We start from the raw sequence: 27,743 nt of genomic DNA, 5'->3' as shown, positions 1-27,743 counted from the left end.
GACCACCGCCAATCACCACCGACCAGCACTGACGATCAGCGACCACCGTTGTTCCCCGTCGATTACTGTCGACTGCTGTCGACCATCACCGATCATCGTTGACCTCCGTTGACCACCGCGAGCCGTCATCAACTGTCGTTGACCACCGCTGATCAGATGTTGTCAGTCAACATTGTACTTTGCGAAAATATAATAATCATTTCTCATCTGTGGGACAAGAGGCATCTGTAATCATTAACTTATAGTGGATTTTTATAACTTGGTCAGGCTCCGTGTTTTTTTTCCCTTTACGGATTTTCCACATAAAAACTTGTGGTGTCATCACTGGTTGATTCTCTTTCATTTGAGTGTGTGTTGATTTCTCGTACAACGTTAAGACGATAATCCATTATTCTACCACCACAAATTTTCTTGCACGCATCAATTTTGATGGGTACTATTTATGTATAATTAATATATAATATTGAATTGAAAAAGATCTATGTCATGATTTATATATTGTATGGCTTTTGATTTGTTATAATGACTCTCAATTGACTAACTAAGACAATGAAAAACTTGTAATTTTATAGAAGCTGTTAAAGATTCATAAAAATTTCCATTTGGTGAACTGGGTCTACTTAGGAGGCCTCACTTTGTTATAAATAGTGAGGGAGGCTTGTAGAGAGGTGACCAAGGGAAAACAAATCAATTGGTTAGAAAAAGAAGATGAGAGGCTTCAAGAATTGAGAGGGAGATCTTGGAGATCTTCTATCAAGGTGATTCGAGAGAGAGATCGTGACAAGATAAGAGCTCTTTGATCTTGGAGATCTTGTATTGAGGAGATTTGAGAGAGAGATCATGACAAGATGAGAGCTCATTCATCAATGTAAAAGCCTTGTAATTTTTCTTTATTGCCTTAGTGAATTTGATGATTAATTTCCCTCACGTGGATGTAGGTCCTATGAACCGAACCACGTAATTCTTGGTTACATTCTTGTTTTTTTATTATGTGTTCTTTAAGCTAGCATTTGGTTCTTTGTGTTGCTCGTGGTGAGTTTCTATTGTTAAATAGGTGTTTGGCATTTATTTTTTCTTCCTATTCGGCAGTCTCGTTCTTGGTTTTTTTTAGGTATTTGGCAGTACAATTCTTGGTTTTCTTGAGGTGCTAGGCGGTCCGATTTCATCAATATGATTTTAATTAGGTTAGTGAATTTTTACCAAGTAAAAGATAAACATACTATTACTTATTAGAGGTGCATTTCTTACTATTATATTTTATGGCTTAATTGTTAATAATATTTTATAAAATATGTCTATTTACTCGTAGTATTTCATATGATCATGTTAATATAATGTGATCATCTTACTATTTCAATTATTGCACAAATTTTTAAACCCCATCTGTAATTTGTTGTGATTGTTTGAAAATAATTATGCTTCTATAAATCATGAAATAATCATTTTTTAAAGTATTCACTATGTCATCTTTAACTCTATATGAAATTATATAGTATGCTCGTGTAGATGATACATATATTAATTATCTCTTGAATTTTTTCAGATATTCGCTAGCTAGAGCAACAAGTCCACATAAAGTTGCATGGTTCTTTAGAAAGTAAAATTTTCACGATATTTTGATAACCCTTCTTAGTTTCAACGTGGAGTAAGAAATAAAGCGCGTGCGCGCTCACACGCAAGCGCACACACACACACACACACACACACACACACATATATGCATGTATATCAATAAAGATGGTCATGTTGACTTTCAAAAACAATCTAAAGGGTTGTGATTAGGGCTATAAATGAAACAGAAATGCTATTGATGAACAACCCAAACTCAACTCAATTAAGATTCGGTCATGTTTGTTTAAAGTAGTATATAAACAAGCTTGAGCAACTTTTAAAAGCTCCTTAAAAGCTTGGAGCTTAAAAGAACTAAACATAAATATAGTTGAACTTGTTGATTTATGTTCACAAACAAACTTTGTTGTTCAATTAATTTATTAAAAAATTTGATATTATGCTCCATGGTAACAAGTTGAGAAAATGACAAGCACATATTAGTATGAAAAAACTAACACTTATATTTGAATGAGGGAGTTGGGTGCAAACTTGGAAGTATGATCATGCTAAAATATGAGTGTGTACATTTACATCCGATATTATCATAGTTTCCGAGTTAACTTTCATTATTCTAGAAATTTTAATGGAGTGTCATCAAATTTGTAATATTATTTATTAACTTTTTTATATGAAAATTTAGATACTAGTTTGAATTTTATTCATTTATAACTCATTTAAGTACTCGTTCGCTTGTTATAAACAAATCATATACAAATCAAGTTCAACATTAAAAAATTTAAGCAAGTCAAATTTAAACAATATATGAAAGCTCGACGCAAGCTCAAGCTGATCATGAACAACTTATAATTATACCAAGCAAAGTCCGAATCATGATATACTCGGCTCGATTATAACTCTAATCGTGATGAACCTCTTAAATAATAGACCTGCAAATTATTTAATCAAAGCTAATTAGAGGCCATAACTATTTGAAATTTGGAGGGTTGGAATGGAAGGCATGCCTTTCTCAATTGACAACACTATATCAAATATAGGGGCAAATTTATAAAATGTTAAAATTTTTCTGAGAATTGAAAAAAAGAAATGTTATGAGAGTGGGCAAAATTATTGCATAGAAAAAAAAAATTATTATCTTGAAATTTTGAACATTTGAGAATGGCGGCTAGAACACATGGCAAAATCAGATCTGCTCCCCGCCCCTAATCCCTCGTCTCCTTAAATCCCCAGCGCTTCCAGTTTCTCCTTCACTTCATTCCGAGAAGAAGACGAAGACGGGAGCATTCGAGAGCAGAGAGCCTTCCAACCTCAGTTTATCGGTAGGAACTCGATACCCATGCTTAGTTTATTCCATGGACTCTAGGTTTCTCCACTATTTGAGCCTCCTGCTGTTTGGATCTCTCGCAGGAGGAAATGCCGGAGTTGAGGGAGCCGCTCGTTGGCGGGGGGTACAGGATGGATCCGTCGAGCGGACCGCTCCCCCACGGAAATGGCTGTTCAAGGGAAGATTCAACAATTTTTTCCAACGAATAACAAGGAGAACATCCCGTATGGTTGGCGCAGATCGCCGAAGGCTAGGATCCGGAGGCCGGGAAGGAGTCTACTCCCAGATTGGTACCCGCGGACACCACTTCGGGACATCACATCAATAGTGAAGGTAAGCGTCTTGCGTCTTGCGTCTTGCATCACATCAACAGCCCTATTTCACCATTTCGATTGGTTTATGATTGCAGTGGTCACTTAGGGTTCTTCTGTTCACCAGTTTGTTTCCCTAGTTTTATTTTCATGTACTCTTTCTTGATAACGTGAAAAGAGGTTTCTGTCTATTAGGGAGAAATTTGGTCTGTTAATTGGTAGTTTAAAGACATTCTAATTGTAAGTGGTAAAATTATTTTCATTGTTGTCTGTTTCTTGTACCAGATGCTTTATCTTTTTGTTCGTTCATGTTCGAATAATTGCAGTAGAAATTTCTCTTCCGCCGAGGACTGTTTCTTTTTGGGTGTATCTACAAATTAGTTGAAATAACTAATGAATAAAACTTACTGTATTAAATGCTTTTTTCTGATGATTGAAATATTGGAGTTGGTATTTATGCTTATGCGTGCTATAAAATTCGTGGCGGTAGAGTAACTAGCTATCGTCTTAGCGTTGTACGAAAGTTCAGCACACACACAGATGAAAGAGAAAATAAGTTGTGATGACTTCAGAAGTTTTTATGTGAAAAACCCGTTATAGAAAAACCACGGAGTCTGGTCTAGTTGTGAAAATTCACTATTGAATGATGATTACAGAAATTCCTTGTCTCACAGACGGGAAAATGTAACTATATTTTTCAAATTACAATGTCGACTGACAGCGTCTGGTTGGTGATCAGTTGGTGGTGATTGATGACGGTAGATGAAGGTTGACGACGGTCGGCGGTGGTTCTTTGAGGTCGGCGGCGGTCGACGACAGAGGTCGGCGGTGGTCACAACGATTGGTGATGATGCTGAGCTGCAGCTTCTCCTCAAGATCTCAAGCTCTCTCTAGACTTCCTCCTCTCCTCACGAGAGGGATGTTGCTCTATTTATAGTGTTCTGGGTGCAATTAATGCAGGAATATGAACCATTTTGATCGGACGGTCCGGAGAGCTTCCCTCGATCATTCGGCGTTTAATGGACATTTGTGCCTTAATGATGTCAGAATTGAGTGATCTTGGGCTCCTTAAATTTTTTTTGTCGAGCGGCTCGATTTGAGTATAAACTTGTCATATTTGATAGCCGTTTGACTTTCCAAATTTATCCATAAATCTTCTAATTGTGGTTTAATGACTTGATCTGGGCTTGATTTGATTTGGATTGTGCTAGTTTTCATATCATTAGGTTCATCTCATTGAACAGGTTAGTTTGACTATAAGTTTGCTAAAATTGGAATTCTGGATGACTTTTTATCAAGATTTGAATGTTTTTTGTTTAAAATATCATCTCGAGATTCGTATCATGTCTCGAGATTCATGTTGGATGATGAAAATTTGGTGGTAGTGTATCAATGCTAATGTTTCCTTCATGAATTAATAAGCTAAAAGTACTGTAATTTTGATGCCACATCTCGTGTCATGCTGCCAAGAAAAACTTTGTTTGCATTTTGTTGGCTTCTTATAAGGTGGTACATTTGTCACATCTTGTTCCACTACAAGTTTTGCAAAATTGTTTTGCACTGATAATTGCTGTATAAATCATTGATTTATTCTTCAATGTTATTTTTTTCATTGCTAAATCAATTTTCAAAAAGTAGAGGATCTTGCCTTCGCAAAGGACCAAAGTCTACTTTTGACTGGTGAATGATTCAAAATCAACTACGATTTAGACATGGATTAGTTATTTCAACCAAATAGTATATATTTATTATTCTCCTGATTGGTTTGGCTAAACCTTTTACATTAATGTACTGCATTGAATGTATCCTATCCCTCAATTAATACTAATTCTGTTTAGGTGATACTGGGACCAATTCTATTTTAGTATGAAAACCAACAAAAAAAAAAAAATGCACCTTAAGTTTAGGATTAGTAAATTTCATCTTTAAAACAACTCGCTACATTCCTGATGTAGATAATGTGATTATGAGATCCCTTTTCCTATTAAAATACAGCATATGAATTGCTGATTTTGTTCCGTTCTTGTTTTTCAGTTGATTTTCATGTTCTGTTCATTGCGATAGGGTGTAAAATGCAACAAAAATTTGTTTTAATTAATTTTTATTTTTTAGTAGCTGATTTCTTAAAGATTAAATGCATGGCTGCAATGATAATGTATACAGCTTTTAAAGTCAGTTCTGCTTCTGAAATTTTATGAATGATAAGCTGATAGTAAAACTGAGCCATTGCTTCTTTTTGCTTCTTGTGTTATTTGCTTCTGAATTTTTATTGTTTTAATTAGTTCTCAAGTATTTAGCTCGTAATGAAACCTAAGAATCGATAATGATGCACTGTTCCAATTTATGAGTTTTTGCAAGTTCAAAATGTTCTTCAATTGAAATTATTAAATCAGAAATCTGGGTTGATCATCCTCAGCATTAATTCAATATTTAGAATTGGCTTTTATGAATCCTTACTTTATACTCATTGTGCTGAGTCCTACTTAAAAATGTTCAATGAACATATAAATACAACTCTGCACAACTTCTATGCATGTGGAGCATTAATCAAGCATTATTTGTTTCGAAATTCTCAACAGGCTTATGAGAAGAAGCGCTTGCGCATCCAAACATCTCAGGCATCTGCAACCTCTTCCTCATCCGCGCCTGACCTTCAAATCAGCAACCCACAGCCACAGGAATCATCAGCACCAACTGCTTCTCGCCCCTCCATCACTCTGCCACTAGAAGCTTGCCCTACCATCACCACCATGGAGACGCCTCAGACTCCAGCCCTTCAGACTCCAACATCTCAGAGCCCTGTCTTGATGAAGAGGCCCGAGAACAAGAGGGTTCGGACTCTCATGTCCATGAGGTGAAACTTTGGTAATCTTAGCCTCAACTGTTGCGCGTGTACATTTTTTCATTTTAGAACTACTACATGATATCATCTTTAGATGATTGATTGATCACTGCATGTTTTTTTCATTGATTTTCTATGGATGTATGGCAAATCACTGTAGAGCTACAATTTCATTTTGCTAACAGATAATAGAGTCAGCCGATGTTTTCAGTTTGATAAGCCGCGCATAGTCTTCAAAAGTGGAAGCCAAAGCTAAATACAGTAAGAAGGCAAAGCTAAAAAAAAGCGCATAATTCACCATTTTCTATCAGAGATTACAATGATGATAACATTCACAAGTAAGGAGAGCTAAATCTATCATCTTCCTCAATAAATTAAATTCCATTTAAGAAGACAACCAAAGAGAGAGCTGTAACAATAATTACCCAATTCGTCTCTACCTCTCTCTCTCTCATCTCCCAGAGAAAACAATCATTCCCCAGCTGAAACCTCTTTGTAAGGAGATCAAATCTTGACGATTTATGAATTTAAAATCAGGGGCATTTACATACGCCCAACACAATTCTTATGTATTTATATATCTTTAACACCTAAATTTTATTTTTTTTCCTATTTATATCACATAAAATTATTGCTATTTAAACTTGAAAAAATAAAATACGTCTTTTTTATGCCCAAGTAAGGCGTTATACATGTATAAAATAAAATTTTGGTGTTAGATATATAAATACATAAAGATTGAGTGAAATGCACGCACATCTTTAAAATTAAAGTCTGAAAATAATATGAATACAAATTTTAATATTTTATTATTTTTTAAATACATGTGAGCTATACATAGCAGCTGATTTGCTCTTTTCGAGTCCTCACAAATACTGATAATGCTGGAGTTGAGAAATTTTTAAATGATTTATAAATTAGGTGAATTTTGGATTGGCATTTGTTTGATGGCATGATTTGAAAGTTATTTGGTTAGAGTTGGAGTGGGAACAATTTAAAGTAATTGGCTCCCTCCAACTTCTGATAAGCTTTATTTTTTTTGACATTTAAAAAGTAACTCTATAGGCACTAGGGCTGTCAAAAAAAAACTCTTTGTTCGCGAACAGATCGTGTTTGGTTCGTCAATGAGTTCGTGTTTGATTTGTTCGATAAGTAAATGAGACAAACGTGAACAAATTTTTTCGTATTTTTTCGTTCGGTTAGTTCGGTTAGTTAAACGAATCAAACATGAACAGTGATGTGTTCATTCGTCTTTGAATCGTTATTGTTTGAAATATAAAATAATTTAAAATAATTATATATATAATTTATGATATTTTAAAAAATTAAATTTTATTAATTATAATATATAATAAATTAATAATAATAATAATAATAATAATAATAATATATTAATATTAGTGATGTCACGAATAATTTCGAACACGAATTTATTTCAAACAAATTAAATTTCAAACGAACCGAACACGAACACAAGCTCTGTTCATTCGTGTTCCGTTTGTTTACACCCCTAATAGGCACTTGGCGGAGTTTCAATTCTGCCCCCAATCTAGCATTCTTAAGGCTTGAACTTTTGATATTTCCTTTAGTTTCCTCTGTTTATACTGTTTTATCCTTTGTCTAGGTTGGTTACATCTATAATTAAATTTGTTTTGATAACTTTGAACTATGACACTTTCATTTTGCATGCTGATAATTTAACATTTTAAGCATCAAAGTGAATTCAACTTCAGATTGCTTTGTAGGTTTGTTAGCTCTGCACCAACCTCAAAATGTATTTTTCTTTATTGGAGTAAAAATAGATGGAAAATTACTTACGATACCTCAATCAACTTTGCACATATGATTGTAAAACTCCGTTTCTACGATCGATGTTGTTACGATTAGATCACCTTCTATCTAGCAAATAACCTGTGGATGAGATGGTAAGCGAATAAATGCATTCAATTAACAACTCAATGCTTGTTTGTGTAGTAGTAATTTATGCTTGCTTGTCAAACTTATACAAGAATTTCTAAGTTTATCATATGAATAAACTAGTTTGAATAAAATTTAAAAAACCCATCCTATAAATGAGTACATTTTAACAAAAGCTTCGAGCCTAATTGACTTGCTCCTTTTGTATCTCACGACTCATGAGTGTTTCAGTTCTTAATATTGAATTTGACCGTATACATATCACTATAAAGTGCCAAAATCTGTGATTAAAAATCGTGCTTGAACTCCATAAAATGCCTTTAATGATCTTTTGAATTCAATTTCGGGGTGTGATTGAGTCAAGCAGACTCGTGAGCTGGTTCGAGCTCGGCTCAATAAGTGACTCGTGAACTGAGCTCGATGAGCTAACAAGCCAAGCTCAAGCCAGCCCTAACTCGAACCGTTAGCTCGTGAGCCGGCTCGTTTAAAAAAATATTAACATAAAATATGCTCAAAATATATTAAATTTCAAAACTTTATCATTAAGATATTAAAAATATTAAGAAAATAATATTTTTTATTGCATATTTGGTGATTTTTTATTATTTATCTCCTAATTGTTCATTCTATTTGTCAACTTATTATAAAATCATTCAAAATTAATATCATTTATCTTGTATATTAAATAAGTTGGCTCGCAAGCCGCCCTGAACTTGTAGATTTAAGCTTGAGCACAATAAAACTAATCAAGCTCAAGCTCAAACCGAGAGCGACTCGAGCTCGACTCAACTCTTTTGCATCTAATTCAAATCATCTCATCAAGCAATTAAAAAAAATATTTTTTTTATTTTTTAATGTCAGTTTGTCCCACCAAATTGAAAATTAAAAGTGTTATTAATATTGTTTTTCAAAATGATAGAACAATTTTCTAATAAAAAAAATTAACATTTGTAGTGATCTTCAGCAATACATTCATATACTAATCAGTAAAAATTTATTAAGGACAGTCTCGTTATCTTTAATATTTAATATTACAATAAAATTACTCTCAAATTATCTAACTAATCTTTCTATTATACGCTACAACATTTGCAAACATAACAAGCCAATTAGAATAACTTAATTTTAAAGAAGATAAGTGCAAGAACTAACTTTGGCTCGTGTTCCTCGACTTCATTCCATGCTCGAAATCAATTTTCAAGCAATGTATATTTCTCTAATATATGTTATTAAGGTAAACTAATCTTTTTTTTCTAGATAAAGGGCCTGATATTCGAGAAAATATTGCATCTGGAGTCCTAACGCAATTTGCGTTCAGATAATGGATGTGATACACCCGAAATTTTTTTTTCCCCTTCTGATGTATCACGTTCATTGTCCGGACGTAGCTTGCGTCCAGCGTCCCGCGTCTAGACGTCGGACGCAATATTTTTTCTCGATATTCCGGCTTTATTTCATTATAAACTTAGTGTGTGTATGTTATTTAGAAGAGAAATTGTATATGCGGCTTGGATGCGGAAGCAAATATTTTGATAATACTATTTTTTAATCTCCATATTAGCTTGCAAATTTATCATATTTTAATTTTTTTTGGCTTTATTTTTTCCTCTCATCCTCTTTAAAATAATTGCAAAGTTTAGAAATTAAATGTGATATAGTAGGTAGCAATATGGTAATCTTTTGCCCTTATACTTGGAAGTGATTCTGTTCATTCAATTGCATGTGGTGGATTCGAAATATATAGCACCAAATAATATAAATATAAATGTTAAATATATAAATTTCTTAGGCTTGAGCATGCGGCATATTTATCAAAATTTGTAGCGTAGTCCCACGCTACTTTAGTCAGCTTAAAAAAAATAGGTGTTAAATTGAGTTCACGAGTAGGGTTCGAGTCTAGCCTGAAATTTATCTGACCCAAAACTTCTTCACCCAAACTGACTTAAATAATAAATATGTTAAGAAGTATAAGATGAATTGACTGACCCAATCTAGAGTCACAAAATTCGATTAATTTATGCATAATGATTATTTGAGTCAAAATCGAGTTGAAGTGTCACAATGATCAATTTTGAGTTGGTGGGTCAATTTTAGGTTTACATGTCAACTAGAACTCGGCTTTGAAAAATTAAATGTGTTGGAATTTTGGAGACAAATCTGGCTTTTTCGAGTTAAGTTTGAGTCGAGTTAACATATCAGGTCAATTTTTAACACCTCTAAAGAAAAGTCAAGTTGGCCATCATGATTCATTTGAATAAATTTGTTGGTTTTTTTACTTGAAACAAGTATAATATAAAATTAATCAACTATAATAAACTCATTTTAAAATAAAATAATTAGATCAAAACCTTTTAACTAATTTTATGTTGGTTTTTTTTTTTTTTTTGATCTTGCATAATCAGTTAGTACATTTGTTTGATTTGGCTTGATTGGCAATAACATAATAATACATCGAAGCTGACTTTAAAATGTTACTCATTTTTTGTTTAAATATGTACATCAGAAATGTGCCAGCATGAATCTAGAGGAGATCTAACGGTATAGGAGAAATCAAGGTAGACTTTAGGAGGGCACACAGACAGATGATCAAGGGACGCACTTGATCAAATGCAACCACCCAAACAAAGGATTAAGCATGATCGAGCCAAGCAAAGGCATCAACTTGACTATCATCGCAATCCAAATCAAGGAAAATGATTCAAGATCACCAAGTGTCTAATAGACAATTCTGAAGTTTCTTATTAAAGGCCAAGGATCGGTAATAATATAACCAATGAACATCCCAAAAGACACCCCTTTGTCAATTAATGAGCTATCTATCAGATTGTGGAGATTCATCCTCTACCCGATAATCTAATATCGTTATGCTAATAGAGGCTTCTCATCTAGGGACGAACTATCAATAATCAAACTGGAAAAACTGATTGGTAGAGCCAAGTCGATTGAGCCAGTCTTGCTGACCGACAACCCTGATGCAACATAGTTGAACATGTAGGTTTTGTCAAATCAAGGCCCACCAAGTTCAACATTTAGCAAGAGAGTAGAAAAGTCATGTGCCCATACATTTAAAATACCTAAAATATCTTGAATGCCCCCATTAAAGCATAAGAAAACATGTAACTTCACATATTGTTTTCATTCTTTTCTAAATAGGGGATCATTTTATAAGAAAGAGCTAATCAACAAGGCTTAATACTGTTCATTTATTTTGCATTCTTTTCTCTGTCTCTCCCTCTCTCTCTCTTATCTTACACTGTAGCACTTGAGGTGTGATTCAGGAACATTTTCAAATTCTAAATTCTAAATGTACGGTGAGCGTGAACCATGCCACAGAAAAGAAGCGGAGTAGCACATGAAGAAGAAAACCAGAACATAAACACTAGAAATATGGAATGCACTATGAGTTTGTGCAACAGTAAATACAAGAGCTAAAAGACTAGATGATGGACGTATTTTGAAAGGCATTAACTCGAGAAAGGGAGCAGAATCACCAATAAGAAGGGCTAGCACCCAACGGCCAACGAGCACCCTTACTTGTGGAAAGGGAAGGAACTTCCCAGTACTTTGATAGTGCTATGTCGGCGCCAATGGATCAACAACGATTCGGGAGCTCTGAGGCGCCCCATCAACTCGAGAACACGTTCTTTCGACAAATCTCTGCAGTTGAGCCCTCAAAGAGGTTTAAGATCCATGTGCTAGAACACTACAAGGGTCAAACTGATTAGACCAACCACATAACATTATTTGACCTGTTGCTTGCTGAGGATCACTAATGCTTTGAAGTGTCTCTTTTTCACCATGCTGAGGGAGTCAGCTCTCAAGTGGTTCAATGGTATGCCAATGGGAGTGATTGCATTTGCCGACTCTAAGTGGATGTTTGTGACTTGGTTCACCAATGCTTAGATAATGTAGAAGAACTCTCATGCCCTCCCACAAATCTGGCATGAAAAGATATATTTAATTTTATATTTTGAAGTTAAAATAGTGACACACACACACATATAAAATCTTATTTATGCATGAAAAGATATATTTGTTTTTGAATTTTGAAGTTAAACTAGTGATATTTTTTATATGATATTAAAGAATTAAGTGTTACAAATGAAACAAAATCAAAGTCGGAGCGTTAGATATGTAAATACATAAGAATTGGGTGGTATGTATATAAAAGCCCAACCCTTTTTTTTAAGACAAGGGCAACTCAAAAGCAATATATTTTATGTAATCCTAATTTGCATTATCAAACATCTAATGGTGCTAAATGGCCTAACCAACTCATTTATTAATTTAATCTTTCGAATGCTTTTCAAATTTTGGAACTCATCAAATTTGTTTTAATGGCATCTTGATTTAGCCAAGCTTATTTGTGTTGAGTCTCGACTTTAGAGTGGGAATATTGAACTTAAAAATTGTTATGATTTATTTTTGAGTTTACAATAATTTAATTAAGAAAATGAAGATTTATTTAATTTTTCTATATTCATATAATTAAGACTATTGTAAAATAAATCAATATAAAAGAAAAAAAAGACCAATTTAGTTGTATTTGTTTTACATTGCAATATGGATATATAAATCATGAACTAACAATATTTTTATTCTAATTATTTTTAAATAAAATATAAAAGAATTAAATAAAGAAACGTCCGACCAAACTCTTTCTTAATTAGCAAAATTTTTGTCAAGCTTATAAATTTTATCCTCAATTTTGTTGTTTGAAGATTACTGAAAAAAAAAATAGATTCAAAATAGACAACTGGCAATGAAATGTAATAAAAAGTTTCATGCAAAAGAGTTTATTTTAGGTCTTGTTTAAATTCTTTTTATAAATTGATGGCATAAAAAATATCAAGTTAGTACATCAGAAATATTATCGCACGTATTCCGAGGAAATTCAACGGATTGCACTAGAAAGATACCAAAAAACTACATTGAAACAGATGAGAGATGTGTCAGGAATACTTTCTTCGATAAGATCATGGGCTGAACAAATGAAAGTTTATTTGAATTGTGCACATGATCTTAGGAACAGTTGTGTGTCATCAACACCCTTAACCAAATTCTAGGATCCCTCACAGAGAGAACCAACAGTCGCTCCCTTGAACACCTTTTTAACCCTCTATGAAGACCTCTTGCCCAAAGGAAGGTTGCTGTCAGATTACGGTGACACACTCTTTGCAGGAAGATCTAAGTTCATCCTAGGGATAAGAAGGTCTATACTGAGGCTTCTCTCAAGAATGATGCCCGACAACCTTCCAGCCGACCGAAGGACATTCAACCAACCAAAGGACTCCCAACCAACCAAAGATTCCCAGCTAACCAAACATTTAACAGACAACCAAATGTTAGCATCCGCGAATCATTAAGACTCTGCTTTAAACAGTTATGAATTTGAAACAGTGTCAACAACGGGTATGAATATTAAAGGATCTCAGAGTCAGTTACAAATATGTAATAGGTGTAATGACACATTAATCACTTGTGTTGTTCCTATTTAAATAGAGACAAATATTGAACTTACTAGACAATGCATATAATCATTTCTTCAAGAAGGGACTATTTATTCCAAGAAAACTTATGTTATTGGGTACTCTACTTTTTTTTCTTTCTTTTCCATCCACTCCTCTCATCCGTTCAATGTTGTATTCATTAAGCGAGATCCAAAGTACATTTTAGAATTCAACATCCTAAAAGGTCTAGTGAGCATGGAGTCATACTTTCGATAAGTGGAGAAGCGTGTCACGGAGAAGGTGCCCATTTGAGAGAAACATGGATTCCGTTCAAGAACACCATGACTGAATAGCGAGACAGATGGCAGAGCTGAACCACATTGTGCTTAACGGGAGAGCACAAGCTCTTCTAGAACCAAATCCTTAAGCACCGAGCCCAAAGGTTATCAGACGGCTCAGGGAGCTGAGCGTGTTAAAGAATTTTGGTATCATGATAATAATGGGTCCATGCCAAGGAACACAACACAAGTGGGACAAATAGAAGTCTAACTCTAGCTGGAGAATGCATTTCCTGATAAATTATCTATACAAAGTCACCCCTCCCCCGAAAAGTTCAAGATTCCATCTTTGGAGAGCTACAAGGGTCAAAGCGATCTGACCGATCACATTGCCTCGTTTGAGTCGGCATATTCCTTCTCAATGTTTATGATGCCTTGAAGTGTTCTATTGTACACCACACTGAGGGCTTTAGCCGTCAGGTGGTTCAATGGACTACCATTATGAATTATCTCTTCCTTGGTCATTTCAAGGAGCTATTCACGATGCAGTATGCTAGCCCCCAAAAGCCCCACAAAGATTCAAAAGCTCATTGACACGTTAAACAAGGCCCGAATGAGAGCATTTAGGCATACAATACTTAATTTTAGAAGAAGTTGTTGGAAGTGTGGAACATGGAGCATGCAATAAGAAAGACCACCCTAGCACAAGGATTTAGGAGTGCTCAATTCAAATACTTTCTGGGTTTACACAAGCTTGAAACTTTGGCTGAACTTCTGGAGTTAGCCAATGTCCATATTGCAGGAGAATATGCCAACCTGCCTATTTAAAAAGGTGAAAAATTTGACTGCCGCTTGAAAAAAAGGGCTTACGAGATGACAGGTGGAGGGAGAATGATAACCCTCACCCAAAACTGGAAAGAGGTATTTCGTCTCATAAAGATAGTGAGGCTGACCAAAATTCATGAAGAGGGAATCAATCAAATGACCAATATACTATCGATTGAGGAACGTCAAAACCCACTCAACTAAGGGTTTCAATGGCGGAGTTGGTGAAAATTATTTAGGACAAGGAGTACTTTAAGAAGGCTTCGTTGATGAGAACTAGAGCTTTCCTCCGGAACACCAATAAAAGGACCATGGTCATGATACGGAGGAATAGAGAAACCTCTGAAGCTTGGTCAAGGAACTGATTTGGGTCGGAAAGCTCAAAGTGTTCATGGCCCTAAGAGCACAAACCAAGTGTCAAGGGAAACTACCTGCAAAAGGTAACTCAAATGAGCCCGTCCAAGCAAATGTTATCACATTGTGGGATAGTGCCAACTATACTAGGTGGTACTAGGTCAAAAGAGTCGAGTGTAAGAGGCTCTAGCCAGAGGAATATTATGTTGTTACTTTCGCCTAAAAAATGAAGCCCCATCCTCCAATCATCTTCACTAATGCGGATTTGCCCCTCCGAGGAATCTCTATAATGATGATATAGTCACTACGACAATAAATATCAACTACTAAGCAGGTAGTATCTTGGTTGATAGAGGTGGTTCAAGGAACATACTATTCAAATCAGCCTTAAAAAAATGGATATGTCAGTTGATCATCTAGTTGCGCTAACCGGCGCATTGTATGAGTTTTTCAGTCAGCAAAAGGGTATCCTGGGTATGATTAGGATGTTAGTCACCTAGAGAAAAGACGACAATCAATTTATTAATATGGAGGACTTTTGGTGGTTAATGCGCCACCAACGTACAAAGTAATCTTCAGCCTCCCGCTGCTCGATAATTTTAGAACACTGATATCCACCTACTACATGAAGGTGAAGTTTCCATTTGATGGTGAGATAGTGACAATTCGTAGAAATCTAGAGTAGTCTTTGACATTCTACCTTTGAGCGATTGGTAGCGCAAAGCAAGAAACATTGGACATTAAGACCATTGAGAGCGGAGTCTCAAAATTGAAGAAACTACAATCGAGATCCCCAATGTCCTCAACAATCTAGGCAAAGTTTTTCTATTTTGTGAAACTCTTAATGCAGGGCACAATGACTTATTGATTTGGATTCTCCAGGAGCTTCGAGGTGACTTCGCCTGGTTGGTCGCTGAGATTTCAAGCATCCCAATAAATGTAGTATACCACCATCTCAAAATCAATCCAATCATCTAACCCGTAAATCAGAATATCAGAATGTCAACCATGACTTTGGCGGAGTCGATTCATGAGAAGGTGCAAAAACTAATGGAGTTGGGCTACACCTGGGATGTGAAATATCCTTCTTGGATGTCTAATGTGGTTATGGTATACAAGTAAAAAGATAAATGGAGAATGTATGTAGACTTCATAATTCTAAACTCGGCATGCCCCAAAGAATGGCTGCCCCTTACCGAGGATCGACATGCTGGTGGACACTGCGGTCGAACATTCAGTAATGAGCTTTTTGGATGCTTTCTGAGGCTACCATAAAAGCAATATGCAGCCACCCGATGCGAAGAAGACTGCCTTCAGTACGAACAAAAGCTTATATTGTTATACCGTAATGCCCTTTAAGCTAAAAAATGTTGGAGCTACCTACCAACGTTTTATGGATGTAATTTTAGCTAAACAAAAAAGGAAAAAAAAGTATTGAAGTTTATGTTGATGATGCTTTGGTTAAAAATTATTCAATTGAACAACATATAAATGACATAAGAGAAAATTTTCAAATACTCAGAAAATATAACATGAAATTAAATCCACTGAAGTGTACTTTTGGAGCATCGATCGAAAAATTTCTATGATATATTTTAACACCCAAAGACGTAAAGCCAACTAAGAGAAGGTAAAGGTGCTCTTGAATATGCCTTCTTCTCAGAATAATAAAGAAATGGACAAGTTAATCAGTCAAATGATGGCACTCAGTGATTTTATTTCAAAATCGGGCAACAAATGTGCAACTTTCTTCAAGATACTAGGGAAAGCTAAGAGATTTTAATGGTCAATCAAATGTGAGGAAACATTCAAAAACCTACACAGTCCCACACATCGCTATTGACCTCATTTTTTGTGAGGTCCAGTTTTCTCTTTAAGACTTAAGGTCTTACCTTAGGACTTTTCTATTGACTATCCTAGGAGCTTAGTGATGGGACCCACCAAAATTTATAAACTCAAACAACTTTCTTGCTCTTCTTGGAGTCTCACATGTGTGGTTTTTTACCTCAATCATTTAGAAGCTTGGGACCAACATGAGGACGCTCAAAAAGAGTACCTATAGGATTGTCAGGCCATAGAGCAACCCTGAGTGGCTTGGTCTTGCACACACACGTTTGGACTCACTATAAATTCTCACACATATTTAAAATCATTCGTTCACCCAAATTGACCTATCTTTCACTTGAAGCCCATAACTACTCCTTAACTCTCTTGAAAACTCATGTGGGTGGTCTCATGCCCTTAGCCTTTGGTTAAGATGGTTAGGACCAACATGTGGAGGGCTCAAGATGAGTTCTCATAAGACTCATGTGACTTCAGGTAGGCTTTTCATGACTTGCAAAATTACATCATCCAAATTGTCCAAATTACCCAAAATAGCCAAAGTGACTAAAATACCCCCAAATTTCCAAATAACCCAAAAATTATCCAAATACCTAATTTGAAATCAAAAAAATTCAAAATTCTCCTAAATTACCTAAACCTACTCAAAGCTGCCAAAAATGACAAGATTCCCCTAATTGACAAAAATGTCCAATCTTGATCAAAATCCATAATTATCACCAAAATTCCTCAATTGCCCCAATTTCCACCAAATTCACTCCAATTCCACTCAATTTAAAATTCAAACCAATCCTACTCATATCCAAGCCCAAATCCAAATTTATCCATGTCCAAATCCAAATTCACCTAAATCCACCTCAAGCCAAGTTTCAGTAAATTTGAACCCATAAATCAAATTTGATTTCACCACATTATGTCCTAAACTTTATTATGATGGATTCAAGACCTCATGAAATTCCAGATGACCAACTTTTAATACCATTTACATCAAATTAAAAGCCCAAAATCAATTTCTCATCACCTCTCATAAAAGCCCAAAACCAAGCCCAACTTCAAATTCCTTTGAAATGAAAAAACGCACATGACAAAATTAACCCTTCCATTCATCACATTAATCAAATTAATCAAGACTTAAGTCCAAGATGGCATGATTTAATCAACTCCAAATGGAATTCATGGAAACCCTTTCAAGTTTGATTTTCTCACTCTCGCACTTTGGTGCAAGCCATGTAGGCTAAGCATGAGCCATGGGCAAGCCACGTGACTTCATCCAAGCCATGAAGCCACACATAAGTAACTTTTGAAGTCACCAAGCCCTAAATGGCAAAAGGAGGGAGCACTTTTCACTTCACCCCTAAAGCACCTTACCCTACCCATGCTTCATTCTAAACCAAATTCCAACCCTAATCCACTTGATGAGGACTTCACCAAACTCTTCCCCAAGCTGATCATTAGCCCAAGCCAACTTGGTGGGTGAACCCATCCCAAATGCATGACTTGGAACCAAAAATTCCCAAAATTGGCTTAACCTCATTCCACTTTAATTCAATACCTTTACACATGGCAACCCAAAATTGACTTCACAAGCCATGACCTCCCTGAACTAAATGGCGGCCTTCTCCTAGCTGGCCGACCACCTTGGTCGTTGAAAAACCCAAACCCGAGGGGAGCCACCATGGTCAACACTCAAAATTAAGCCCATCCAAGGTGACCCACCCCAAGTGGTCAATGGCCCTCTCCTTCCCTCCAGCTAAGCAGCCCTTTTGACCCATTGGCTAGGTCAATTGAGCTCTCCTTCCCTCTCTATAAATAGGACATGACCTCTAGGCCAAGGGGGGTTGTTGCAAGAAAATCTTGGGGGAACTCTGCCAAAATCACACCAAACTTCAATTGCATCCTAAGCCCATTCCAATCACATTTAGCCCTTCATCCCCACTGTCTTGCCCTAATTTTGAGCTCCAAAATCAGAGAATTTCACGGACACCACCCAATGCCCACCAAAACTCTAAATTAACTTGCCTAAAGGCTTCACCAGAGCCTACAAAGACTTTCCAATCAAAACCCCCATCTCCCGAGCACTCTAACCTAGTCCAAGACCATGTCTGAGCCACCTTTTGGACTAGAAATTACCTAAGCCCAATCACAACTCAAATCAAAACTCGGAGGAGGTTTGTGGACGCAAGGCGTTCTTCTCAAACTAACCCAATCGAGGTGTCACCTCTTGTGCAAATGTATACCCAAAATCTCTAAATTTTGTCTTGGGTTAGACCTTTATGAAAGAAATGTGTATTTCATACACATTTAACGGTATAAATAGGTTTGTCTCACTTAGATGAAGGTGTAGGAACAAATCATGAGTGATTTCATTGAGTATCGAGCGAAATCGAAGCATTTTAGTGTGGACGGTTCTCGGGTTAAGGCGATTGGGGACGATGAACAGATGATGTTCATTTATGTGTGTATTGATCAAACGTTGTGGATCAAGTCAGACGAGCGAACATGGCATAAACTGTGGGCCGAGTTAGCAACTTGCATGGAAAGGTCGGCCAACCAGAGTGTGCTGCGTGGGAGTTCAAAGCCGCCTAGGTTGCGCTGGCATCACGTCAGATAAGTACAAAAAAAGGATATTTTTTTATTAAAATAATTACAAAAAATTTAAAAATACATATCTTGGTGTAGAAAAATCCAAAAAATAAAATTAAAATACCCATGTGCTCAGAGAATAGATGACACGTTTGTTTTATATTTATTTTTAAATTAATTAAATACATTAAAACTTATTTAAATTATAACTAATTAAATATTAATCACAGTAATGTAAAATTTGGAGGGCTTACTCTTCGTGTGCTTAGGAGTGTTCTCTGATTTTTTTTAAGATCGAAGTGCACCCTCAACATCAAAAGCCTTGATTTTCTAGGATTATTACTAATATTTAAATTAAAATTTATTAAAAAAAAAATAGAAGCTGAAAAAATATAAAATAAAGTTAGGTAGGTTTACTATCTTCAGAGGACCCAAGGGAAAAAAATCAGATTTAAAAATTAAAAGAGTATTTTTCTATTTTAAAATTAATAAAATTATTAAAAATTAAGGAAATATAAAATTACTCAAAAATTACCAAAATGTCCCAAATTGAAAAAAATGACCCGAGAAAGCCTTATTGAAAATTTTAAAGTCATAAAAAATATTTTTAATACAAAAATATATTTTCTAATTGAATAGAAATTTTGGCTTAGATTAATTATAAAAATTAACATAAAAATCAAAAAATCATAAAATTAGTTTGGAATGTTCCTTGAAACCAGAGGCACTTAAGAAAAATAAAATTGAAGCTAAATAAAAAGTCAATGTTTAGACATTTTTCTAATTTAAAAATGATTATAAATATAAAAAAATCTCAAAAATATTGAAATGCTTCAAAATGCCATAAATATCATCTTAATTTCAGAGAACAACTAAAAGATGCTTTTGTAAATTTATAAAATGTCAAAATATATTGTCAAGTGCTTAAATGCATTTTCCCCTTTTTTGGATAAAAACAAGTACAAAAAATAAAAATAAAAAATATAAAAATATGAAATTTACTTCTCAATGTTCTCTCAAGTCAGAGAGATCAATAAAAATTATATAAATGAATTTTTGAAATAAAGTAAATGTTCTATTTACTTATTCACTAAAATCAATTAAAAATTATAAAAATTAAAATATAATTAAAAAATTTAAGAAAATTATTTTAAGTGGTTATCTGACCTAAGTAAACCTCTTAAAAATTTTCCTAAGAACAGACAATATGTTTTAGTTAATTAAATTAATTAATATTGAAAATTCCTATTTCTAGACTAAAATAATTATTAAAAAAAATTTTAATTTAAAACTTTGTTGTTTCTCTAATCATGGATCAAGAACATTTCATAGAACTTTCCAAAATTACAAATTTACCTCTAAATGACCTAAAAGCTTGGTAGTGAACTTGGCTTGATCTAAAATCATTCAAATAAGGTTTAGGAAAAAGAACATAATCAATCATAAACACCTTCAAAACACTACAAGATCAACCTAAATTGAAAATGGTATAAAATTCCTTAATGACTAAGTTACCCCTAAGGGTACTTACCTACATAGTCCTTATGCATGACATCAAACAAGTGACTAATTGCCCCACTCATGTGTCAGTTAAAATATTGAAGTTCATTGAGTACAAATTAAAACATCACAACTAAATCTTAATTTAACCAGGGTTGATTGACTCAACAATGTAATAAGTTTAAATGAACTGGGAATGATCCAAAGGACTCTAAAGTTGCTTAGGGTTATGCCCCGAACACCTTTTCGAAAGATTTTGGATATTTCGGAGGACATTTAAACTTAAAATATTTTGTTGAAGAAAATCATCCTCTAAATTTATAGGGACCCCTAAGATTTGATTTGAGACTCGACAATTCACGATTCCAATAAAATGCTATACACTACTTATCCTACATTAAATCCCAATGCTCAATGGTATGAGTCTTAGATATGGTATTCAGATCCTTGTGAACAGTCCTATAACATGACTTAACCTGAGTGCGCAATCCAGACACAACTTATAAAATGAGTTTTTATCACTCGTTGGAACCAGTTTTCTGAAGAGAGTTGGGCTAAGTTTTCATGAATAACCTAATATAGCTCATATGATGCACCAATTCAAAGAAACACTTCAGCAAGCACACAGTACACATCTCAAAAATTGATGAATTAATTCATCAATAAAATAAATTTATGCATAAACCTCAAGTAATATTGCATAATTAGTATTTTTCACCTTCCTTGTAGTCCCAAATCACATATCTGCATTAGTAAAATGATCATATACATCATGTAGTAGTGTAATTTACTCCATTTTTCAATCTTTTTAATCAAGAAATTCAATCCAAAACTGCTTAGAGATAACTCATTATCACACTATGGGGCCCTATTTAAACTTGTGTCATCGACAAACAAACAAGGAGAAACCAAATGACAAGATTTAATCATAATTTAGAATTCATCTTTCGTTTATACAATATATTAATGAACATAAATTTTACAAAAAATAGGATATATTAGCAATATGATAGCTCTAAAACATGACTAAACAACAGTACAGTACATAGTCCATACGCAGCTTCTGGTCTTTCAGATTTCTAAAATTAATTTTTTATTCTAGCTTCTATATACTATTTTTCCGCCTAGACAACGGTAAATATTATAATTACTCAGCCGGGGTCCGGTTTCGGTCATACACAGTTATACTACCGACGCCGGACATAATATTATCCCCACTTGAAGGCCATCCGTCTGATTCCGAAAGGTTCAAATCTAGCAATTACTCTGGTGGACCCTACGTTCACTCGTCGTCCGCTATTCTTGAAATTTTGAACATTTGAAAAATGGCGGACTATGGTGACCACATCGCAAAATCCCAGTGGTCTTGGCCTCTTCCGAGATCTGCTCACCACCGTTAATCCCTCGTCTCCTTAAATCCCCAGCGCTTCCAGTTTCCCCTTCACTTCATTCCGAGAAGAAGACGAAAACGGAAGCATTCGAGAAGCAGAAAGCCCTCCAGCCTCACTTTATCGGTAGGAACTCGATACCCGTGCTCGGTTTATTCCATGGATTCTAGGATTTCTCCACTATTTGAGCGTCTTGCTGTTTGGATTTTTCGCAGGAGGAAATGCCGGAGTTGAGGGAGCCGCTCGTTGGCGGGGGTTACTGGATCCGCCGGGTGCGTTGGCGGGGGTTACTGGATCCGTGGATCCGCCGGGTGGATTACTCCCCCGCGGCAATGACTGGTCAAGGGAAGGTGCGGCGACTTTTTCCGATGAATAACAAGGAGAATATCCCGTATGGTTGGCGCAGATCGCCGGCGGCGAGGGTCCGGAGGCCGGGGAGGAGTCCGCTCCCAGATTGGTACCCGCGGACACCACTTCGGGACATCACAGCAATAGTGAAGGTAAGCGTTTTGCTCTATTTCGCTATTTCGATTAGTTTTTTAGTTGCATCGATCACTTAGGGTTCTTCTGTTCATCAGTTTGATTCCCTGCTTTTATTTTCATTTACTCTTTCTTGATAACGTGACGAGATTTCTGTCTATTACGAAGAATTTTGGACTGTTAATTGGTAGTTTTAAGACATTCTAATCGTAAGTGGTAAAATTATTTTCATTGTTATCTGTTTCTTGTACAAGTTGCTTTATCATTTTGTTCGTTCACGTTCAAATATTTGCAATAGAAATTTCTTTTCCGCCGAGTGCCCATATTTTTGTTCTCTTCAGACTTAGTACAAGAACTTCTCTTGGCGACTTCAAGATGCTTTATCTCGAGATTCGTAGTGCATTGTGGACTAATTAATTGTTTGAGTGTATCCAAAAATTAGTTGAAAAAATTACCGAATAAAATTGATTACTGAAATTAAATGCATTTTTCTGATGATTGAACTATTGGAAAGCTAAAGTTACTGTAATTTTGAAGCCATATTTTGTGTTATGCTACTAAGACTAACTTTGTTTGCATTTTGTTGGCTTCTTATAAGATGGTTCGTTTGTCGCATCTTGTTCCACTACAAGTTTTTGCAAAATTGTTTGTGCTGTGATAATCACTGTATATATCATTGATTTATTCTTCAATGTTTTTTTAATTTTATTTTTTCATTGCTCAATCAATTTTCAAAAAGTAGAGGAGCTTTCCTTTGCAAAGGGCCAAAGTCTACTCTCGACTGGTAAATGATTCAAGCTCAACTAAGATTTAAGTGTGGATTAGTTGTTTCAACCAGATAGTATATTTTTTTTTTATTCTCCTGATTGGTTTAGCTAAACCTTTTTCTCTAATATGCTGCGTCGAATATATCATATACCTCGATTAATACTAATTCTGTTGAGGTGACATAAAGACCAATTTCATTTTAGTATGAAAACCAAAAAAAAAGATTAAAAAATTGCATCTTAAGTTTAGGATTGGTAAATTTCAATATAACACTCAAAGAAAATCCTTTTGCTTTGAACTAGAAAACACTCCCAATTATTCTAGCCTCTTAACCAAATTGTAACTTTAACATGTTACTTCGTTCCGATAGATTTTTTTAAACATGTCTTAGTGGCTCCTTGTCTTCATATGATAGTGCTCCATTAGGAATTAATTGAATGCTTTGGTGGCACATAGTATAATATTTATTAATAATTTCATGTTTTTCATGTTCATGTTTTGATTCTTGTTTCAGTTAGGTGTAGAGTTTCTTTTTTTTTTCTTTAAGCGCTGCTTTACACTCCAAATCAACCTGCATATCAATCATAAGGATCTCACATCTCTAATTTGAATGCTTAGATGCGTCCTTTTATACAATAAAAATTTGCAAAAAGTGAAGTAAAAGCACCCACGTTAACCGGGAATCTTTAGATTTATGTGAATGCATGTTTGTGGAGTATTGAATTATTCCGTTTTAATATTTTTAAAAATAATTAAAATCTGTTATGTGGCTTGCATTGAGCCTTGCTTTGAAATTGAGTCCAGTTTCCTGAAATATTTGCGTTTATTTGTTTTGCATTAAGTTCAATCTATTTTGATGGATGGCTCTTCTTGTTGCTAATAGAATACAGGTTAGAAAATATGAAATTGAAATCCTTAATTTCCAAGAGTTATAATGGTGTTTATAAAGTTAAAATTTCATTGTGGTTTCTAATTGCATCAAAACAACTTGCAGGATTTAGAAAAATCATATTTTTTTTCTAAACATGCTTTCTAATTTCAACGAACCAAATAGGTCCCGAGAAAATTTGCATAAACTGTATATGATGTATCAAAAATTAATATTTTTCTGAAATGGTTTATAAAATTTCAAACTCTGAATTTTCTTTCGTGAATTATATTGTAAGATGGCCCAAATCGTGATGATGAACAAGATTTTGTGATTGAAGCATGTCATATAAACTTCTTGATACTGGTATAACTTTTGCTTCAACTATTTTCGCTTTTAATTTCAGTTTTTCCATTAACTTAGTGAACCCATGTGATGCTTGTGCGTGGTAATTTTTTTTAAATCAATTTGGAGCAATGTTCATATCATGGTGCAGATTTGTTATCTTCTTTAAGATATTGGGTAAGTTGAGTTCATATTTTGAATAGCTTAATCCTTCTCTCAGAGTATGGTTTAAGCTGGCTAAACTTGTTCTTCGTCCACTCTTAAAGGACATTTTTACTGCACTAAGTGCAGATCTGCATCCTTTGTATTTTTTATGAAGTTTGTGAATTTTGTTTTTCTTTTTGAAAATTATTGGACATTACGAAGGGAGATGAAATCATTTTAGTTAGATGGCAATTTCTACCTCTATATTGTATACAGATAGGTTAAACTACCAAGAGGCGGAATGCCCTCTTTTTATTTCTACTAGAATCGATTACGATAGGTTTTTCTTGTTTGAATTAGCATGATGCGTATGAAATCATGCTTCTTCTTTCTTTCCCTGTTATGTTGGCTATCACAAGTTCAAAATTCTCTTCATTTGAAATTGTTTAATCCGAAATCTGTAGGATTCAAGAAAATTCTTTCAGTGAAATCACGGTTTCCTGACTTCGGTTGATCATCATCAGCCTAAATTCAATATGTACAATTGGCTTTTATGAATCCTCACTTTATACTCATTGTGCTGACTGCTACTTGAAAATGTTCAATCTACATATAAATACATCTTTGCACAACTTCTACGCATGTGGAGCATTAATCAAACATTATCTGTTTCGAAACTCTGAAGGCTTATGAAAAGAAGCGCCTGCGCATCCAAGCAGCACAGGCATCTGCAGCCTCTTCCTCAGCCGCGCCTGACATTCAAATCAGCAACCCACAGCCACAGGAATCGACACCACCACCTGCTTCTCACCCTTCCACGACTCTGCCGCTGGAAGCTTACCCTACCACCATGATCAAGCCACATCTGCAAGCTGATGAGACGCCTCAGACCCCAGCCCCTACGACGGATCATGCCTATGATGGACAAACTCCAGCAACCGAGAGCCCTCTCTTGAACTCAATCGAGCAGATTGAAAGGGCTGTGAAAAGAAATATGGCTCGAATGAAGAAGCCTGAGAACAAGAGGGTTACGCAGCTGCGGAATCTCATGTCCATGAGGTGAAAGATGATTACCTTGGGTTGGCGTTGGTCAGGTCTTGCCCCTAACCCCAGCTAATCATCTCTTTCCTTGCTGGCTTTTTAGTCAAAACGAGCGTTTCACCTCATAGACATGAGATTCCACAGCTGCATAAACCTCTTGTTCTCAGGCTTCTTCATCTTAATCAAATTTCTTTTGACAGGTTTTTCAATCTACTCGATTGTGTTCAAGATAGATCTTGCAAGTTCCTGTGTGGGCTTAGTGATTGACCAGACCAACAACCCAGTAATCATCTCTTTCCTTGTTACGCTTTAAGAGTCAATGATGAACTCAATTCACATATGTAAATATTACTGTTGATTGGACGATTGTAGAAACTTTGGTACAGTTAGCAGCAACAGATGAAGGCCAATCTTAGCCCCTCAATTGTTGCGCATGGACATGTTTTCATTTTAGAATTACTCCATGATATCATCTTCAGATGATTGATTGATCACTGCTTGTTTTTTTCATTGATTTTCCATGGATATATAGCAAATCACAGATAATAGAATCAGCCGATGTTTTCAGTTTGATTAGATGATATAATAGCAGATTGGTAATCACTAAGTTTAGCCGTGCATAGTCTTCAAAAGTGGGAGCCAAATCTAAATACAGTAAGAAGGCAAAGCTAAAAAAAAGCATAATTCACCATTTTCTATCAGAGATTACAATGATGATAACATTCACAACTAAGGAGAGTTAAATCTATCATCTTCCCCAATAAATTAAATTCCATTTAAAAAGACAACCAAAGAGAGAGTACATGAATCTCTGAATTGATCATTCCCAGTTCGTCTCTGCCTCTCTCTCTCTCTCTCTATCTCTCTCTGCCTCTCGTCTCTCCCACAGAGAACAATCATTCGCCAACTGAAACCTCTTTGTAAGGAGAGATCAAATCTTGACGATCTTGGAAGCTCTAACAAGCGGATTCTCCCGGTTGATGGCTTCCCTGCCGGCAGCCTTGTAGTCAAAACTGCAATCATGGCGATCGGAGTACCTATGCTCCCCGCAGAACAGTTCCCCGCATCGGCAGCGAAAACCCGTCAGCCCCACCTTTCTCCGACATCCCGAGCACCTGTTGGACACCCTCAGCGTAGCCGCCGCAACCTTGGTTTCCGGCGGTTCTCCCTCCGGCGCATCAATCCCCTTCTCCACCAGTCCAGTCAGCCGGATCTCCCCCGATCTCGCCATCACCGAGTTTGTCGGACGCATAGGCGACGCCGATCTGGCCTGAGCAGCTTGGAAGCAGCTTTGACACATGTTCTTCGTTGCCGGATTGCCGTAGAAACCGCAGTTGTTCACACAAAGCGTCAGCGTCTCCGTCACCTGGATCTCCCTCTCCTCCTCCCTTTGCGCCATGCCCTCAAACCCTAGAAATCCGAATCAGGGTGGTTTCCACCAGCAACGGAGACTAGCACCACCCGCAAGCTGAGAAAAAAATGGAGGATGGTCTAGGGTTTTAAATGCTAGGGAAGGTCGGTAATGGCGATAGGAAAATTGAACCGCGTCTCCTCACACATTACCACAAATTCGTCCCTTTTTTTGCATATTTTACAAATCAAGCCTTTTCAATTTTCCGCACGGCCTGCACTAAATGGAACCTGTAATTATGAGGAAAAGAGGGCCTTGTTTGCTTAGCCGCCCAGTCTGACCACGGCTTCTCTCATAATTATCGTCACGGGGGGATGAGCGTCGCCGTCCGGCACAGTCGAGGCCGGGCTCCACAGTTGACGTGTCGGTTTGCCGGCGTTCTCTCGTGCGCCTTCCAGCTGGCAAGGAGCATTTGTCCGGTACAGAACACCCATTTGTCTTAAGATTTGCGTCTGCGTGTGCCTAAGCGACTGTAAAGCTCTCGCAACGCAATTAAAACATTT

The 27,743-nt window shown here is 35.8% G+C and overlaps 3 protein-coding genes across 5 annotated transcripts; 2 read left to right on the top strand and 1 right to left on the bottom strand.

Moving 5' to 3' along the window:
* The first annotated feature begins 692 nt into the window (after nt 1-692).
* Nucleotides 693-26,612, top strand: LOC110033222 (protein POLYCHOME-like). Of its 3 annotated transcripts, XM_020737136.1 has the most exons (5): nt 693-868; nt 2,800-2,888; nt 22,399-22,455; nt 22,495-22,683; nt 25,474-26,612. In XM_020737136.1, the coding sequence occupies exons 3-5, from the start codon at nt 22,405-22,407 to the stop codon at nt 25,849-25,851; spliced, it is 618 nt and encodes a 205-aa protein (XP_020592795.1). In that variant the 5' UTR covers nt 693-868; nt 2,800-2,888; nt 22,399-22,404; the 3' UTR covers nt 25,852-26,612. The 3 variants fall into 3 exon arrangements, with proteins under 3 accessions (XP_020592795.1, XP_020592794.1, XP_020592793.1); XM_020737135.1 differs by lacking the exon at nt 693-868 and having other exon boundaries at nt 2,733-2,888; XM_020737134.1 differs by lacking the exons at nt 693-868; nt 2,800-2,888 and adding an exon at nt 22,060-22,309.
* Nucleotides 3,032-6,548, top strand: LOC110033224 (protein POLYCHOME-like). Its single transcript, XM_020737139.1, has 2 exons — nt 3,032-3,226; nt 5,784-6,548. The coding sequence occupies exons 1-2, from the start codon at nt 3,059-3,061 to the stop codon at nt 6,060-6,062; spliced, it is 447 nt and encodes a 148-aa protein (XP_020592798.1). The 5' UTR covers nt 3,032-3,058; the 3' UTR covers nt 6,063-6,548.
* LOC110033223 (zinc finger A20 and AN1 domain-containing stress-associated protein 5-like) lies at nt 26,500-27,418 on the bottom strand. Its single transcript, XM_020737138.1, has one exon. The coding sequence runs from the start codon at nt 27,226-27,228 to the stop codon at nt 26,761-26,763; it is 468 nt and encodes a 155-aa protein (XP_020592797.1). The 5' UTR covers nt 27,229-27,418; the 3' UTR covers nt 26,500-26,760.
* Nucleotides 27,419-27,743: the final 325 nt, after the last annotated feature.

Source organism: Phalaenopsis equestris, unplaced genomic scaffold (genome assembly GCF_001263595.1).
Source record: "Phalaenopsis equestris unplaced genomic scaffold, ASM126359v1 Scaffold001116, whole genome shotgun sequence".
Lineage (NCBI taxonomy): Eukaryota > Viridiplantae > Streptophyta > Magnoliopsida > Asparagales > Orchidaceae > Phalaenopsis > Phalaenopsis equestris.
This window is presented reverse-complemented; position numbering and strand designations above follow the sequence as displayed.